Here is a 20,065-nt window from a genome sequence, read left to right on the forward strand (position 1 = left end):
ACTAGCGAAATTCAAATAAGATCTTTTACATGTGATATGAGGACTAACGCTTACAGCTCATAGCTGAAACTCTTCCAACGACTTACTGTCATTATGCCCGAAAACATGATATGCTACATTAGAAACTTTGTTAGAAGAGAACAATAATCATATCTTCATTTGTTACTCTTAATAATGAACTAAACTACACTGGGGGGGGAAGCTCACTGAATTCACTAAATTCAACTGTGCACATTGGTTCCATGTGATTCAACTGAGTCACATTAACACAGTTTGATTTCTTACATCCAACACAATTTGACTGTGTATACTCAAAGCTGAGGATCGAACCCAGGTTGATGGCATTCAGCAATAGCCACATTACTGCTGAGCTATTCTATCACTTCCCTTCAGTGCCAACATCCTCACAAGATTTCATACTGTAATTAATTGGTTTACGTTAAATGTATTGATTGCACTCACTTTACATATTTCAGTCTACTCATTAGAAACCTGTTTAAATTGAGTTTAGTATAAGCAAGGAAATCATGTTTTGCAAAGAAATGTAATAGTTTTACGTGCACTATAAGTAATAATATGACCAACCACATGCTTGCTTTTTTCAGTATAGATCATCATATGTTATGATATTGTTACACCAATCAGCCAAAACATTAAAACCCACTGACAGGTGACGTAAATAACATTCATTATCTCATTACAATGAATAGTCAAGGAATGGGATATATTAGGCAGCAAGTGAACAGACAGTTCTCGAAGCTGATGTGTTGGAAGCAGGGAAAATGGGCAAGCGTAAAGATCAGAGCAACTCTGACAAGGGCCAAATGGTGATGGCTGGACGACTGGGTCAGAGCATCTCCAAAACAGGTCTTGTGGAGTGTTCCCAGTATGCAGTCGGTAGTACCTACCAAAAATGGTCTAAGGAAGGACAACTGGTGAACTGTGCGCCAAAGGGTCATTTATGTGCATGGGGAGTGAAGACTAGCCAGTCTGGTTCAACCCACAGAAGAGCTACTGTAATACAAATAGCTGAAAAAGTTAATTCTGGATATGACAGAAAGGTATCAGAACACACAGTGCATCGCATCGTGCTGCATAGACAGACACCACAGCACATTTTCAGGCGTCTTGTGGAGTCCATGGCTAGGCGGGTCAGAACCATTTTTGGCAGTACAAGGAGGACCTACACAATATTAGGCAGGTGATTTTAATGTTATGGCTGATCTGTGAATATTAGCTATGATTTGCCCACCCCTGTATTCACTTTATCAGAGCTGTACCTGCAGCACACACTCCTGTGGGCTGAGTGAGTCCAGTCTTGTTACAGAAAAACCCTGCAGGACAAGGTGAGCAGGAGGACAGGTTCTGAGCTCCCAACACACTGCTCCATGTTCCAGCGGGACACGGGTACTGATGTGGGTGTCTGGTGCCTTTAGGGCAGTAATATCCCGCAGGGCAAACATCTCCAGACCTGAAGTTCACCTGATGAAATTTACATTCTGCTTGAGCTCATTTGGAATGAATAAAGACAATTTATTTCTTAATTTATTCTCATTTGTCTGTGCATATTCCTGATGGCATTCTTTTCCTCATCCTGCCTCTGTCAGTAAAAACAAAATGATACCCAAACAGATTTTGTTTTGTTTATCTGTGCATGGTGGGTGTAATCACTCATACTGTATGTGTCATTGCCAAAGGGCCTCTATCTGGCCTTGATTTACGCAATCACACATTTTATGCACAGTCAATCAACACATATATGTGAGGGGGTGAGCAGGGACATTCAGAAAGTAGGTCAATAAAATTAGCTAGCCACATTACTGTGTCTTTTACTCCAATTCCAAAGAAGTTGGGATGCTGTGTAAAATCTAAATAAAAACACAATGCAATGATTTGCAAATCGCATAAACCCATATGTTATTCACAATAGAACATAGAAAACATATCAAATGTTTAAACTGAGGAAATGTACCATTTTAAGGAAAAAATAAGGTAATTTTGGATTTGATGGCTGCAACACGTCTCAAAAAAGTTGGGATGGGGCAGCAAAAGGCTGGAAAAGTAAGTGTTACTAAAAAGAAATAGCTGGAGGAAAATTTTGCAACAAATTAGGTCAATTGGCAAGAGGTCAGTAACATGATTGGGTGTAAAAAGAATATCTTACAGAGGCAGAATCTCTCAGAAGTAAAGATCGGTTGGAATCTGGATGGAAGCGTATATTGCTCTAAAACCTGTATACACCTTTTAGCATTGATGGTGCCTTTCCAGATGTGCAAGCTGCCCATTCCATAGGTACTAATGCACTCCCATATCATCAGAGATGCAGAGTTTTGAACTGAGCGCTGATAAAAAGCCGGATGGTCCCTCTCCTCTTTAGTCCTCTTTAGTTTAGAGGACGCGGTGTCCATGGTTTCCAAAAAGAATTTCAAATTTCGATTTGTCTGACCACAGAACAGTTTTCCACTTTGTCTCAGTCCATCTAATGAGCTTTGTCCCAGAGAAGACGACTGCGTTTCTGCATCATGTTCACATATGGCTTATTCTCTGCATGATAGAGCTTTAACCAGCACTTGTGGATGGCACGGCGAACTGTGTTTACAGACAGTGAGTTCTGGAGTGAGCTGGGGTGTTTCTGAGCCCATGCAGTGATTTCCATTATAGAATCATGCGTATTTTTAATGCAGTGCTGCCTGAGAGCCCGAAGATCACAGGCATGCAATGTTGATTTTCACCCTTGTCCCTTGTGCACAGAGATTTCTCCAATATCTCTGAATCTTTTCATGATATTATGTACTGTAGATGATGAGATATTCATAGACCACAATTTTATGTTGAGGAACATTATTCTGAAATGGTTCCACAAATTGTAGATTCGTGAACCTCTGCCCATCTTTACTTCTGAAAGACTCAGCCTCTCTAAGATACTCTTTTTATATGCAGTCATGTTACTGACCTGTTGCCAATTAACCTCCAGCTGTTTCTTTTTAGTAACACTTACACTTCCAGCCTTTTGTTTCCCCGTCCCAACATTTTTGAGACCTGTTGCGGCCATCAAATTCAAAATTACCTTATTTTTACCATAAAATGGTACATTTCCTCAGTTTAAACAGTTGATATATTTATGAGATTTGCAAATGATTGCATTCTGTTTTCATTTACATTTTACACAGCGTCCCAACTTTTTTGGAATTGGGGCTGTAGTTTTGTTGTCAAGTTATGGATGCATATTAGATTTTAGCCCTCCCATCTAATATCATGACCAGCTATCACTGAACCTTATTGTATCCAAAACTGAATACAGAACTCCATTCATTACTCTATAACAATGAATGTATTAAAGTAGTTCTATGTTGAATTATACAGATTTAAAGTGTTACTGATTAATATCTTTGAAGAATTCATGAACGTGTTCTACAAAAACTGTCTATAATCTTGACTTAGTCTTGCTGATATGCTACAGATGCGGTAGATATAGTGATTCCTCACTGAAAAAGTACTTTTAACAGTAGACGTTGTCATAAAGCAGCTTTTCAGAAATACATTTGTACAGTAGATTAGATCCCATAATATGTAAGCCAGAGGTGACAGAGACAAGGTAAAACTCCCTGAGACAACATCTTGAGAGGAACCAGACTCAAAAGGGAACCCGTCCTTTTCTGAGTGTCATGGATTTCCCCTCTCACTGAGTGCCGGAGCATTCAGTGCGCGTGAACCGACCGAAACATGACAGTGCATGCTTCCGGGTTGTCATTACTGTGTTTATTTTTGACACGTGTTTTTTTGTGGTTTCTGTCCTGTCTCCACCTCTGTTATGTTACTGGTTGTTCCTAATGTCTCAGCTGTTCTGTGTTTTACCCTTAGATTACGTGTGTATTTAAAACCCTCATGTTTCATTGTCAGGTTGTGAAGTATTGTGTGCTTCTGTGTGTTTATCGCCAGACCCATACCGAACCTTTGATCCTTGTTCCGTGTTTCATGGTTTTGATCCTGTTTTGTTTCACGATTCTCGTCTAAGCCCTGCTTGGCCTGTTTGCCGATCGCCTGACCCCTCGCCTGTTTTGTGACAGTGATATTGCCCTACATTTTGGATTTGTCTGCCTGTCTCTTTAATAAAAGCTATAACTGAATTTGCATCCATCTCCAACCCCGTTACATCACACTGAGTGACATCATTACAACTGTATAGTGTATACTTTATAGTGTAAAGTCAAACAGTACTTGTTTTAAATTGTTTTCTTACTGGCATAAACTACTTCAAAAGCCTAGACATTGTATGTAGGCAATTATAAGTACTCCAGTGATTATATTGTGTAATGCATGCTATAGTTACTGGAGTGGCAGTGTTGGCTCCTCCACTGCAGTAGAACCCAGGCTCACATGGACCCTGAGGGCTTGATAGACCAGGAGCGTGGCAGTACTGACCAGCATCACATGGACCACAGTGCTGCACTTTTTCTGCTCCTGGATTAGCCAAGTAGGTTCCCTTTGTAGGGAGAGGAATGTATACATAGCAGTATAAGGAAAAGTTATAAGTCAGTTATGTAATCTTAAGTCAGTTAAAAGTGTTATAAAAACTGACTGGGGGACATGGATGTGCAGTTGACGTTCCAGCTGTACAGTAGTGTCCTGGAGGGCAAAGAGGCTGATGGGACAGGCCTGTCAGGTTACACAATCTACCTGGCTTGCACTGAACGCATGCACTTTGTCCTCTTTCCTAAGTCAGATAACGAGAAATGAGAGTCAGAAACAAAGTGCTTGGTTTCTAATTAGTATTCTGCAAAGGATTTGACTTACCGGTTGAAAAGTGCCCAAAGAGCAGGGCTCAGGCTTCACAGCTCCCTCAACAGAGTACTGGCCTTCTTCGACTTGATGCTGAACAGCAGATGCAGAACCACCACTGCAGTAATATCCCGCAGCACATAGGCCAGTTGGAGAGCTGGAGCCTAAACCTAAACAGTAATAACTAACAAGACAAAATGTCAATATATATATATATATATATATATATATATATATATATATATATATATATACATACATACATACATACATACATACATACATATTATTTGTCAATGCATTTAGCAAACAAAGTGATTTGTTATTTCATGTCCTTAGTATTATAAGGTTCTCTCTAGGTGTGGCATCATTAAGCAATCCCTCAGTTTCAATAAGTGACTAATAAATGGTCTTATATTATTATTTAATAAAGGACATTTAATACACTACACACTTTAGGGGCATGTCTCCTAAATTCCCCTGAATCTGACCTTCATGATGGTCTGGTTAACTCATTTTCAACTAAAATACTAGATAGAACCTTACAATACTAAGGTCATGCTTTGTGAAAGAGATTACAATATGTTGTACCCTGCAGGACACTTGATACACTGCTGGACATGTTTTAGGCCAGTGCTGTTGCTGAATGTGCCTGAAGGACAGGGCTGTGGGTGAGCTGAGCCTGGAGAACAGAAACTGCCAGCTGGACACAGGCCTCCAGTCAGTCCATCAAAAGGAGTCTGTGTTGGGATAGTAAAAAAAACACGTCTGTGCACCTGATCTTGATAAGTGCTCTGAATAAATGTCCAGATTCACCAACAGCTCTTACTGCACTTATAGATTGTTGTCTACAGTAGAATCCTCCCTCACAGTTTCCTGAAGGTTTTATCTTGCCAACGCCAGTGCAGTATTTGCCCCCATCGCAAAGCGTGCACTCTGACGCCTCACGTAAACCTGGCCGAGAGCTATAAGTGCCTTCCTCACATGGCTCTGGAGCAGAACTCCCCTCAGGACAGAAAAAGCCCTGATATAAAGCAGAGTCAGAGGTTTCTTCATCCCAATGCATTTCATACTTTTAAGCCATGACTCAAACTGTGCTTTTAATGTTTTACCTCTGGGCAGACTGATGGTGTGTGTGTCGCAACACTCGTACAATAATATCTTGCTGGGCATTTCACACAGGCACCTCCACCATGTCCATGAGATTCATTCCTGAAGAATCCTGATTTACATGGGAATGAAAGAGGATGTCCAGTGCCCAAAGGGCAGTAATATCCATCAGGACAGCCTCCTGTCTGAAAGCAAAATGATTTAAGAGGGTCAAGCAATATACTGTAGGTAAGTTACAGTTAGTAAATCTTAAATATGTTTCTAGATCTGTCTATAGTTTACTTTTTCAAATCATATAATAATATTTCAGAGGTATTTAGGAAATGCTATGATTCACAATGTTGTCATGCAATTTATCTGGCTAGCTTCTTCATATCATGACTTCTGTTTCCATTTTTCTGGTCCAATAAAATTAGCTCCGCCCCTGCCGGAACAGAGCTGCTATTCCTTAAAGAGCAACTCCAGAGAAGTCCATGAAAAATGTAACAGAAACATAAACTGCATTATGTATTATTTTAATTATTTCTGACCTTAAATAAAAGAACTGTTCCATCATTCCTACAAAGGAGGGGGCTGGCCTAAGGCACAAATAATGCATAGTGAGGTCTACTTGTACTGGGGGCAGGGCTTATTTAAGTTCCATGCTGTTTATCAGCAGGGCATAAATGAGAAATTTGAGAAACCAATGGAGATTTTTAAATTCACTGTTTACCATGGCAATAATTAAAACTCCATAAGATTATTAAAAAATTGTTGTTGTTTTTTTCTTTTTTGTTGGCTGTGTGTTAATTTATTTTCCCTAAATGCACAGAAAAACATCTCAGCAACCATGCAACAAAAGATTAATACTTCCAGAAATTAATGTTTTTTACTGTGCACTTCAGGCTTTTCAATTCACATTTCCTTCAGTACATTAATTTATTTCACACTGCCTGCAGTGTCATTCATTGGAGCTTCAGCGCTTCATTTTGGTGCTTTCTCAACCAAAGTTAAAAAAAAAAAAATATATATATATATATATATATATATATATATATATATATATATATATATATTGTGAAAATGATCTATGGACTGTCAGAACATTGTAAACATGCATTTCTATTGCATATGATAAATTAAGATCATTAACTTGACAATATAATCTTAGTGCATGCAAAGCATTCATGAAGGTGCAGTTATTAAACCATTTATTCACAGAGAAATTCAGTGCTTCATGGCCTCGCATATAAACACTGCATGTAGAGCAAAAACTCTACAGACGCAAGAAAGATAACAGATAACTGCCAAAGATTTGTTGCTCTTAAGTTTTGTTGAGGGCAGAAACACAATATTCTTTATAAAGTCGAGCTGAGTTCTTGGGAATTAAAGGACACTCATTTCTGTCGAGTCACTGAGCTGTGAAAATAACCAAAATAACATCAAGTAAATAATATGTAGCATCTTTCTATGATTCAATGCCCTTCTCAGTTATTACATAAGCTTGTTTAGTGGCCAGTGACAACGAAGGTTTTTGAACACAAGGGCATGATGATTGGAAAAAAGTGGCTACTGGAGACTTTTTAAAAGGCAGCTCAAATGGCATACCTAACAGGGATGGGGGGGTTAGTTGGGGGAAAAGAGGAAGCTCGTCAATGTTGCATAGTAATTGCAACTGAAGAGGGATCAAAATATTAGAACTGCTTCTTTAATGGTAAATCTAGTTACAAGAAAGATTAAAAGGAGAAAAATGACTGACTGGTTCAGTAATTGGATGTTCCTGGGGTTGCTGAGAGAAGCAGTACATTCCCACCGGACACACAATGCAGTCTGAAGGGTCCCTCAGTCCTGGTTTCCGACTGTAGGTGCCATTGGGACATGGTATGGGATTTGGATTCTGCACAAAGCAGAAATGTAGAGAATGCAATGACTGATGAAACACACAATGCCCTCCAGAATTATTGCCACCCTTCATGAAAATAGACAAAAAAAAAATTATATATAAAAATAACACACAGGTTATATTTTATTATTATTACAAGAAGTTCTATTTTGGGCTCAAATATAAGCATAGATAGATTTAAACTGTGCAGTTCAAGAAATATGCTGTGTCTTCTTTTGGTTTGCATCAAAGTAGTAGATAACAGGAATTTTACATGCGTGTAACCTCAGATTTATACCCCGGGGATACAAAACATGGTAATAAGAAAGAGGAGCGGTCCTGGGGACTGGGAGGAAATGACAACTTTTTGCATTTATATGATTTTTGTTAAGCAAAGATAAATTGTTTCTCTATTGCTTGAAATGAGAATTTAAATGATTGTTTATAATCTTTACTTTGTACAACCATTTTTTAAAGAGGGTGCCAATATTTTTGGACGGCACTGATTTGTTATTATTTATTTATTTATGTTTTTGCATTGCACTTGGGTGATCACTTACAACACCACCCCCAGGGCAGTAGAAGCCAATAGGGCAAAGAACGGCTGAGCGCTGGGGATCCCGATCCAAGCCTTTAGAGCACAGGAAACCAGGTGGACACACCATCACTCTGAGCATGGCCTCCTCACTGGTGGTCTCATCACTACAGTAGTGACCAGGTAAACATGGAAAGCACTCCTCTGAACCCTCGTCCTGAGAGTGTAGAATGGCAAATTGAGGTGCATAAAGTAAATAGCAGTAACATGTAACATTTTGACTAGGCCACAGTAAATGTATGTACCAGCCCACAAAATATATATGTACTTTAAAAACTGTGCTTACAGAGTAACTGCCTGTCCCACACACTCTGGGGTGGACTGTGGCTGAGTGGGGACAGAAGTAGCCAGCCGGACACACAGCACAGTCCTCTGGCCTTTGGCCTCCTTTAAACTGCCGAAATGTTGTTCTAGACACAGAGACAACCAAATTCAACTTGTCTCAGCCCACTTCAGTCATAATATATACAGCAAGATTACTAGGGCTTTTATTTTACTTACGGAGGGCAAGGTATGGGTTTGGACGAACCCTCCTGGCAGTAATACCCTTCAGGACATACCACACAATCCTCTTTTCCACCATTGCCCATTTTTATGCTGTATGTGCCTCTAGGGCAAGGAAACTGGGTGCCATACATTGTTCCTGATAAGAAGAATTTCATAGTATTGTTTCAGTTCAAGTCAATAAAGAAATAAGTGGAATTTATTGTATCGATGTATATTTGCTGCAAGTTAATTTTTATTTTGATGTGAGCAAAGGGAAAAAATAAGCTTATAATAAGGATTGTGAGCCACGTGCTACCTTCTGGGCAATAGTATCCCGAGCTGCACCTTCCAGAAGGAACGCCTACACCAGCCAGACAATACCAGCCTCGTGGGCATGGCCGGCACTCGCTCTCAGACTCCAGCCCACTGCGATCATTCCAGGTGCCTGCTGGACACTTGTGTTGGGTGGGGAACATGGTGCCAACCGGGCAGTAATGACCAGCAAAGCAGGAGAGTGGAGGTCTCTGGATGCCACCAGTGCCTGTGTTGGAGAGTGAGCAGTGGAATCAGAATACATTACAGATACAGTGCAGATAAAAAAAATTGGATCATGACTATTATAAAATGCATAAGCCCAGAGGGTAGACTGGCACCTCGCAGACAGGCATAGCGTGCTGGACACAGCTGGCACTGAGAGCGGTCAGTCAGATCTGTCCTGTTGCTCAGGGTTCCAGGTGGGCAAGAGTTGGCAGGGTCATTGGGTCGTGCTGAGCCAGGTGGGCATACAAAGCTGAAATAAAGAAAAATTAGTTTCATCTGCATTTCATAACTGAAATATGTTTACAGGCCTTAAAACACAAATTAAAATTGTAAAGAGCTCACTAAAGGACCTACCCTGGCATACATTCAACATCTGGAGCCTTCAGGGCTACCTGTGTACAGGCCTTGCCCGGGTAACACAACCTACAGTCTGTCAATGCATCCTGCCCCTCCAATGGGTTAAAAGTGCCAGGCTGACAAGGCAAAGGATCACTTGTTCCCTCTGGGCAGTAGAAACCTCCCGGACACTTCAGACAGTCCTTCACACCTGCACAATTTATAAAATGCACACGTTTGGATGATAAATAAAGCCACTTTCCATCAGTTTAAGAGGTATAAAATTTCAAATTACAAATGCTATTACTTAGAGCGCCTTGATGTGGGGTGAAGGTGCCTCTTGGACATGTAACTTCTATGACTGTGCCTGCTGGGCAGTATCTCCCACGGGCACAGAGCAAACCTGGACCTGCAGAGCCTTATTCATCCAGCAAAGGCAGAGAAACTCTTCAAATTAGACACTGAGCTTTAAAACAGCAAGTAAAACTAATTACAAGAACACCATATGAATTCAAGTCAACTGGTTCAAAATAATAAATATGCATATACTAAAATTAAACTAATGGAAAGAAAAGTGACAGTTGAAACAGGAACAGTAACATATGAAGGTAGATCTGGGAAGTTTTCCATCCCCTCAGCAGCCTGACCCACATCACACACAAGACTACAGATAAGAGGCAAGGAAACAGTTGAGGGCAGGAAATATGAGCTCCTATAAATATAGTTCATGTGGGTTTAAAAGTAAGTCATTTTAGACTGCAGTTGATGCAACAATTTATACTCCAGAAGAACAAAGGATATTTACTAAACATTGTTCATGAAATTAAAGTATGTATGTATGTGGATGTGTGTATAAATGCATGTATTAGTATGTGACTTTACCTGTGGGACAGTAGCGACCCTCTGCACACCTCTTGCAGGCTGCCCTACTTGTCTGACCCAGTTGTCCTCCTGCGGTACCAGCTGGGCAAGGTGACCCATGTGGCACAGCAGTGCCCTCCTCACAGTAATAACCTTGGGGGCATAGAAACTGAGAACCGGGCCTCCGGGAAGTGCCCTCCAAGCAGTAAAACCCTGGAGACAATCACATTCATTTCAGCAGTGAAATTGCGTTTTACACCATTTCTTCTTACATCACATTTAATTGTGCATCCCATTCTGATTTAAGAATCCAGTTCACAAAACATTTCCAGTTATACAAATATGAATATATATATATATATATATATAGAGAGAGAGAGAGAGAGAGAGAGAGAGAGAGAGAATGTATTTATTTATTTATTTATTTATTTATTTTATTGTGACATAAAGGTTAATACTTTTGCAATTACAGATACATAGCTTCTGGGATTTGAACATATGAATCCGGATATTTTTGCCCATTTTTCTTAGCAAAATTGCTCATGCTCTGTCAAATTGGATGGAGAACATTGGTGAATAACAATGTTCAAGTTTCGCCACAGATTCTCAAACAGATTGAGGTCTGGATTTTGACGGAGTCATTCTAACATATTCAGGTTCTTGGTTTTGAACCAGTACAAATTAGCTTTGGCAGTATGTTCAGGGTCATGCTGTCTTGCTGCTAGGTGAACCCCCACATCATTCTCAAGTCTCTTTCCTTAACCCTGGCCAGTTTACCAGTCCCTATAGATGTAAAGCATTGTGATTACATGATGCTACCACCACCATGCTTCACGTTGAGGATGGTGTTCTCAGGATGATACACTGTGTTGGGTTTCTACCAAATGTAGCACTTTGTGCCAAGGTGAAACATATCACTTTTGGTCTTGTTAGACCAGAGATAATTTTTTCCCCTGCATGATCACAGGGTTTCCAAATTGGATTTCATCTGGATTTTCTTTCCAATAATGGCTTTCATAGTTTGGGCTATTTTGTAATACTGAACCTTGTCCTGGATTTGCTTTACTGCTTGGTCTTCATAACTTGTTTAGGTATGTTCTTTAACAAAATCTGGGCTTTCCAGGAACAGGAACAGGAACTTGCACACAGATGGACTTTGTTCAACTAATGAAGTTGCTTTCTGATAGCAAATGGTTAAAAATTAATGTTTATTTTGTGTAGATTTATGATATATGGTCCTAATAAAGTCACTTTCAGTTCCAGGTTGTAACACTACAAAATGTGGAAAAGATCAAGGGGGAAAATACTTTTGCAGTACAATTTTATGTGATTTATTAAATATGTATTATTAATTTTATTTTATTTATCTTGTATTTTTTTCTAGGGATATTTTGATCAAACACCTTCAATCTGATATCTGGTTATTTTATGTACCATTTGGAAACATTCCTTAAGTGTTTTTGGAACATTGTTAGACAATACTGACCCCAACATTTTTGTCTAACTGGGATCTCTGTGTTTTAATAATATTGTGAATGAAATTTCATTATTTTTGTAATGTTACAGCCTAACCTTCTTAGAACCTGTCAAATTCTTTACTAAATGTTCTTATAATATATTCTCTGTTAGCTTAGAATCTACCTGCAGGGCAAGTAGTACAGTCTCTCTCTCTCTGCAGACCTTCTTTTGGTCCATATGTTCCGGCTGGACATTGTATAGCAACACTTCCTACACAATAATGTCCTAAAAGAAAGCAGAATGGGGCCATTAAAGTGATTTTTAACAATTATACATTAATTATAAGGGCTAACAAGTGTGAAGTGATATATTTTAGAATTTTAAAAACCTACCAAGAGGACAGACAGTGCAGCCAGGTCCCTCTCCATCTCTGTGTGTGCCAGGTGGACAGGAGACGGGCATTCTGTTTCTCTGGCTAGGCTGCAGTTCAGTCCTGGCCATGGATTCACAGGCTACACTACTATTGCAGATTTTACATGAGGTCTGGCCTGCTACATCTGTGTACTGTCCCATCGGACATGGCAGCGGCTGAGACATACCACTGTGAGGACAATAACTGCCTATGGGGGAGAAATAAATAAAACATTTTGTACAGAATGACATTTCTGGGTTGGGTGAAATCAGGTGAAAGTGGGTGATCAAATGCACTAAAGTGATCGGATGCACAGGTTTTTCTATTAGGTGAAACCAGGTGAAAGTGATAGAATGGACCTAAATTAATGATAAAGCAAAGATCTTCCAGTTTTACCAGCTGGGCACAGCTCACACTGGGCACTGCACAGAGTGGAGTAGTAGCCTTTAAGACATTCGGTGCACTCAGTTCGGTTTAGGTCAGGCTCCTTTCCAGGCCCACACTGAAAAAGTACACCCACAAACACATTCATACAGTTATTCCTTATTGATCCATGTGGAGTGCCAGAGGTAAGAAACACCAATGTTGTCTTGTGAAGCAACCAGGTTTAGTAGTTCATGATTTAAACATACCTTCTTTTGAAATCCATCCTTGCAAACAAAACCAAAGGGACAGGGAAGGCACTGGGTGTGGCCCTCTGGTGAATACTGTCCATTCTGGCATGCTGAGAGAGTGCCCGTTGCTCTGTCACAGGAGTATCCAGCAGGGCAGAGCCTGCAATCTACACCATCCTCTGTACTAATCAAACCTGGAGCACAGGGCTGTAATGGACAGATAATTAAGATTTCAGAACATTAGTGCGTCAGCACAGGTACAAATTAGCCTGAATGCTCAAGGCAAGCTGATGTCATGTCTGGGCTGTTGGTTTATTATTTGTAGTTCCTGTCAGACAAGTAGGCTCAACAGCCAGAAAAAACCCCATTCCAAGTTTTATGTATGCAAACACGATGGGCTACATTAAAAACTGTGTCAAAAGAGGATAATAATCATAGTCTCATTCATTACATCTATATTAATGCACGTAACTAACTAATCAGCACTCTTACATTGCATTACATTAGTTACCACTTTGCTGTGTAGTCATTTATGTTTCCAGGCAACCAAAACATAGAAGTGGGCAGCACACTGGAGCTTTAGCTAAAGACCATGATTTGTTGACCCATGAAGCAATATAAATATATATAGTACAATTAACAAATATAGGGTTTGATGCTATCGAAACTGGAGCTACTACATATTTTGATTGACTAGACATTTTATAGTTTGATTGATACCTGACACTCCTGAATGCTGCTTCTCCCAGGGTGGAGATTATGTGTGCCTGGTGGGCATTTTCTAGGTGCAGATACATTGCCAAAGCAGCTAAGATAGAATAGATGACAGTCTTAACATAAATCAACATATAACAACATAAAAAATATCATCCAAATCAATTTCCTACTTACTATTGCCCTGCAGGACATTCAAAGCAAATCCCTGATGAAAAGTAGGATCCCTCAGGACACGGTGTGACTTTAGTTAGATTACAGTGGCACTCAAGAGTATCAGCCCTTATGTCTGCTCCTGTACCATAAAAATAATCATACATTGTTGGAACATCTAGTATGCATCCTAAATATTAAACAACTCTGTTTAAGAATTGTTTAATACCATGCTGCTAGTGCCTACCTGACACAAGGATATTGTGTATCCTCAGGTGTTTGTTCCACACTTGGCAGATGAGAAGGAGAGCAAACCATCGGTACATGGTGAACAGCATCCAAACACCTTGTTCACCACTTGTACCATCTGGACAGTTTCTGCTGCATGAACCAGTAGACCCACTGGGTTTATCAGAAAACACAGAGGCCTCAATAATTGAAAGTGAAATCCAAACCATGTAACTCGATTCCTCCAGCAGCCATTCAGGCACTCGCTGGGTGTGGAGGTGGACAAGGGCACATCTAGAATGACTGCCATTTCAATTTCAGAGGATGGATGCTAGAGGATGTAATCTATTTTGTTTATAATAATAGCAAGGTTTTATATTTCTACAGATTCAAATGGATGCTACAGTCCTAGCATATGCTACAACATGGCAATATAACATTTACAATAAAACAGTGAGTCAGAAAAAACTGTGGATACTGGAAATGATTTCAGTTGATTGTTCTGTTAATGCACAAAAGACACAGAAATGAAAAGAAACAATGAGAAGGAGCAGAGATGAGTTACACTGGGAGCTTGTTTTGTGGTAAAGTATAGGTAGGTTTCCTGTTTTCTTTCTTTTTTTTACTCACCCACTAACAGATGGCAATGCAAGGTATCGTGGTGCAACTTGGCTCGTTTGTGCTTCTGCAAACTGCACCAACCCGAGTTTCTACTCCAATGACCATATACAGTCAGGAAAATAATTATCAAACTGCAAAGGAAGACATGTTGATTAATTATGAAGAGGACAGCTGAATATCCTTATGTAGGGGAAATAAAAAAAAACTTTAATGGCTTGCTCTGTATATATTTTTAGTATTATGTATTTATTTGTTGGTTGGTTGGTTAGAACTGAAGACCATATATGATATACAGAATCACATGACCAAAAAAGAGAAATGGGCGATGTATATATAAAATACTACTGTATTATTTTGAACTATAATAGAGGATTATTTTAGGACTATAATCATCATCATCATCATCATCATCATCATTTGGTACTGTAATATTTGGACGAAATGTGAAATTAAATGAAAAACAAATGTTAAAACAAATGTTTATTTTACTCAAATAAAACTGCAATTACACTTCTAAATAAATACTCTGGTAAAGGTCGAAGTACAGCTTCATCTTCTTCGCTCAGTTTACTTTACGCATGAAAGTAAAAGTACAGGAATGACTTACAAAAGATGTCTGCTTCAAATCATATGCTAATTATAGTTACTGATGCAGAATTAACGCCCCTTTCACCTAGGAACCTGGGGAAACATAAGCTAAAGCTAATTAAAAACAGCTTTATTCCTAATCTCTCAAATGTTAGCTAGCATGATAATAGCTCTGATGATACAAACTAGTATATAGTGATATAGTGTTCTCGTTCTTGCTGTAATATTTAGAGTCGTTAAGAGTTTAGATCAAATGCTTGAAGATGTCTGATGCTAAAAGGTCATTTCCAAAAAATTTATAATTATAGAAAAATATAGTTGTCTACAATCGTGTTTGAATATGATAACGAATAGCAAAGAGACAGTAGAAGGGTTTTTGTATTATAGTAAGTGTAAGTGTAAAAATACTTAATAAATTGTGTTAAGTAAAAATCAAAAGTATTAGTTGAAAAAAAAGCCCCTCAAGCACAGATATTTACACACCAGACTTAAATATAGTAACAAAGTTACTTGTTATTTTCTTTTCTTCCCACCTCTGTAAACCGCAGTTCTTCAGCTGCTGTCATTTCCTGGAGGCAGGAGTTTTAACGAAATTGTTCAACCTCAAAAGGAGGAGTACAACAAAGCATTCACATGTTCCATTATTTCTTTTTTTCACAAAGAGTTTTGAGCTTTTACAGAGACAGGAAATATCAAATTCTTGCATTTGTACCATGTTGTTGTTTCTGCTTCATGTGGCTCTGCTCCTTCATTTTGGAATCAAAGGTATTGTCTTATTGCCCTCTTCTAGTGAGTAGTCAATAGTGGTACAGTATAATTATCCCACTGTATTGCTCACTGCCTGCTAATGAATTTATCTTTCTTTCTCAGATGCTGCATGTGGAAAAACTACCGAAACCCCTGAAGTTATTAAAGCTACATTAGGAGAGCAGCTTACTTTAGACTGCACCTACAACTGCTCCTCTGGTTTCATTCGTGGTAGCTGGAAATGGGAAGACACGCCAACATGTGCCACCTGTTTGTGGCATACAATAGAAAAAAACATGAGCGAAGACATCTGCATTGTGAGCTTGCGAACTCTTAATCTGACCCTGGAACAGACCCTGTATAACTACTCGTGTTTTTCTGTGAAGAGCGATCATCAAGATCTCCCTCAGAACCTTGAGCGGCTCATATCACTTCAAATTCCAGGTAGGAAATAGTACGTTTAGGTAAAGACCACTGTTCTAGTCAGTAAGCAGATTTATCTGTGGTGTTAATTTGGTGTTCATTCATGATCATGTTTGTGGTAGATAAGACTGCATTACCAGTTGTTCCTCCTAAAGTCACTCAAGGTAGGTCAAGAAAAATGCATTACTCACGTCATGTAGACTCGCACATTGTACATTGTACAAATGACTCAAATCCGCTTTCTTCCGTTTCAGATGTAGCCATGAAAGTGGCGATTTACCAAAATGAGAATGAGTTAAACCTATTAGACAGAGGCCAATCATCGCACTCCATCCAATTGGCTGTGGGAGACCAACTAAAACTGGAATGTCTTTCTACCAACCAACATTGTAAAGGCCAGTGGATGAGGGATGATGCAAATGTCACAGAAATTATCAGTGGCACACTGGTAGAATGGAGTAGGATTACAGAAGAAGATGAAGGAATATACACATGCCACACTAACCAGCATTGTACCAGCCAGAAAATTACTATTGTGATTGATGTCATTAAAAATGGTGAGTTGTTATCATTCTAACTAATGGACGACAAAAACAGAACAGACTCTATAAAAATAACTGATGTGACACAATTTTCAAACAGATGAAATTGTATGGATCAGGCCATTAGCAGCAATTGCTCTGTCTGTAGCAGCCGCGCTACTGTTTCTGCTGATATATATATGCTACAGAAAGAGGGGAAAGAATTTGATGGATGCTGAGGATTCATCAGCTGTAATCTATGAAAAGTAAGGCAAACATTTAAAAACTTTTAATGCATTTAATTGTGCTCTCTCTCTCTCTCTCTCTCTTTCTCTTTCTCCCTTGCTCATTTTGTCTCAACAGTCTTGTTACTCTGAAAATTAAAACGTGACGTAGTGTACCACCAAATCTTTTCACTATCTACCAATTACCTATCACCCATATATACGAGGCAGTCAGGGGAAAACCCATGAGTTGCTGTAGCCAAGTTCTGAAAAATAGTCAAAAAAGCAGAAAAATCTGGCTTTGAGACATCTCATACATACAGACATCATACAGATATCGCTAATATTTTTATTTAGTCTACTTTCTAACCTTGCCTTGGTATCTACTTGAAAAGATCGTGTTGGATAAGTAGTCAGTTTAACATACATTCTGCTAAAAAAATAATAATAATAATAAAATAATAATAATAATAATAATAATAACAATAATAATAATAATAACAGTCAGCCCAGACATGTCTATACATGCCTAGAACCTAAAGTTTGTTTTCCTCAAATGGTGAATTATTTGAAGTCTAATTCACATTAAATGGTGAAGGCCATTTGTAATCTGATAATGACTTTTAAAATGTCTGTAATGCTCCTGCACCATCACATCATCATCATCAAAACTGAGAAGAGCGCTTACACACTCTGTACAGATTTACATCTTTTTTTTTTTACTGATCTAATAAAAAGAAATTTAGCCAACAGAACAGAAATTTTATTTTAGCACAAACAGAGATCAGTCTAGATGGCAAAATGTTTAAATCCGAGTGACTTTGACCTCAGTTGTCCTCAGTCGTTTTCCATTCTAACCTTATGGTTAATGTGACTATGGTCAAGTTGGGCAGTAATGGTGTTTTTCTTGTTTTTATAAATAAATTAAATTATAAATGTAGAGGTAGATGTGGCATCTTTCAGTGGAATTGAAATCAAATCTTTACATGCGAAATTCTCACGTTTCACATTTGAAGTTAGCCAGATTTTAAACTAATATAACTATAACTTCATTCACATTAGGAAATTTTGTAGTTTTCAAAACTTTATATAGTAGAAAAATGTCCAAATTTGACCATTTGAAAAGTTTTCCCAGACCACCACACATTTACCTACTAACTCTGTATATTTTAACTTTTTCAAAGCACAAGATCAAAAAATGATGGAACGATCCACAAACCCATAGTACAAGGTGAGGTTTATTTGAAATTGGCATTAAAATCTTGTATTTTAAGAAGTGAACACTTAGTCATGAAACAAATCATCTATAAGATTGCATCCAAGATACAAGATACAAGATACAAGTTGTTTTTCTTTTAGACTGCCAGAGTGATCATGAAGTCCCTTACGCCGACATTGTGATCTCTGTGCGAAACTCCAGCATTCCAGAGCTCACAGGACTCCATGGCCAAACTCCACGCGATAACAGACTTGTAATAACAGCTTCATTACTTGTAGTATGGACTCAGTAACATGAAATATGACTCACCACATGCTTTACATAAAGTAACAAGCTTCTGTGTTCCTGTGTGTGCAGAGATGGAGGGAAGAGGCCACGGGTGCATCTCACCTACAAGCTTGTCGCTCCGCTGACAGACTACATGTTCACCCCAGAGAGGTCAGCAGGAAATTAAGCACGACCTCTGAATATGCCATCATCACATACTCCACAGATGCACTTAATTAGTCTATTTAAATATATAAGTAATTAAAATAATGTAAATGTTATGGCAACCATGAGAAGTGTGTGACAGGTTTTTGTAGTGCTTATATATATATATATATATATATATATATATATATATATATATATATATATATATATATATATATATATAGTGTGCTCTTTTTTAAGTTTGAGTTTATTTCCTGTCTTTTTAGCTTTTGAAAATGTATATGTTTCTACATTTGTAAAGAAATATGCAGAAATTTTGATTTTTTATCAGTAATGTATTCAATAAAATATATAGTACTTATTATATTTCATTTTTATATTATTATTTTAAAAATGGGTTTCATTAATACAATTTATTTTGCATTATATTAAGCAGTATACTCTATGTGACCAAATGTTTGTGGACACCTGATCATCACACCCATATGTGCTTGTGGAACATCCTGCTCAATATTTAGTGCCCTTTGCTGTTATACTAACCTTCATTGTTCTTGGAAGGCTTTCCACTAGAATTTGGAGCATGGCTGTGAGGATTTGCCCATTCAGCCACAAGAGCATTAGTGATGTCAGGTAAGGAGGACTGGGGTGCAGTCTGTGTTTCCGTTCATCCCAAAAATGTTCAGTGGGATTAATGTCAGGGCTTTGTGCAGGCCACTCAAATTCTTCCACACCAAACTTGGCAACCCATGTCTTCCTTGAGCTCTTACATTGTGCCCAGAGGCATTGTCATGCTGGAACAGGTTTGGGCTCCTTAGTTCCACTGAAGGGAAATTGTAATGCTACAGCATACAAAGACAATATATCCTATACAATTCTGTATTTCCAACTTTGTGGAAACAGTCTGGGGAAGAACCACATATGGGTGTGATGGTCAGGTGTCTACAAACGTTTGGTCATATAGTGTACAAAGCAATTCTCCTACCACAGTGGGTATGTTAGTCCTTTTGTCCTATTATAATTTAAGAAAGAAAGAAAGAAACAAACAAACAAACATACTATATATAAATACTAGACTCTTTGATTATCTGGTCATTTGAATTAAATGGTTTTAATCCAGAATTGAATTAAATGGTTTAAATC

The 20,065-nt window shown here is 38.5% G+C and overlaps 1 protein-coding gene across 1 annotated transcript; it reads left to right on the forward strand.

Moving 5' to 3' along the window:
* The first annotated feature begins 15,955 nt into the window (after positions 1 to 15,955).
* On the forward strand, positions 15,956 to 19,068 carry LOC128621458 (uncharacterized). Its single transcript, XM_053647244.1, has 8 exons — positions 15,956 to 16,121; positions 16,227 to 16,547; positions 16,649 to 16,690; positions 16,781 to 17,083; positions 17,169 to 17,313; positions 18,456 to 18,502; positions 18,631 to 18,743; positions 18,848 to 19,068. The coding sequence occupies exons 1-8, from the start codon at positions 16,070 to 16,072 to the stop codon at positions 18,995 to 18,997; spliced, it is 1,173 nt and encodes a 390-aa protein (XP_053503219.1). The 5' UTR covers positions 15,956 to 16,069; the 3' UTR covers positions 18,998 to 19,068.
* Positions 19,069 to 20,065: the final 997 nt, after the last annotated feature.

This window comes from Ictalurus furcatus, chromosome 17, assembly GCF_023375685.1.
Source record: "Ictalurus furcatus strain D&B chromosome 17, Billie_1.0, whole genome shotgun sequence".
NCBI lineage: Eukaryota > Metazoa > Chordata > Actinopteri > Siluriformes > Ictaluridae > Ictalurus > Ictalurus furcatus.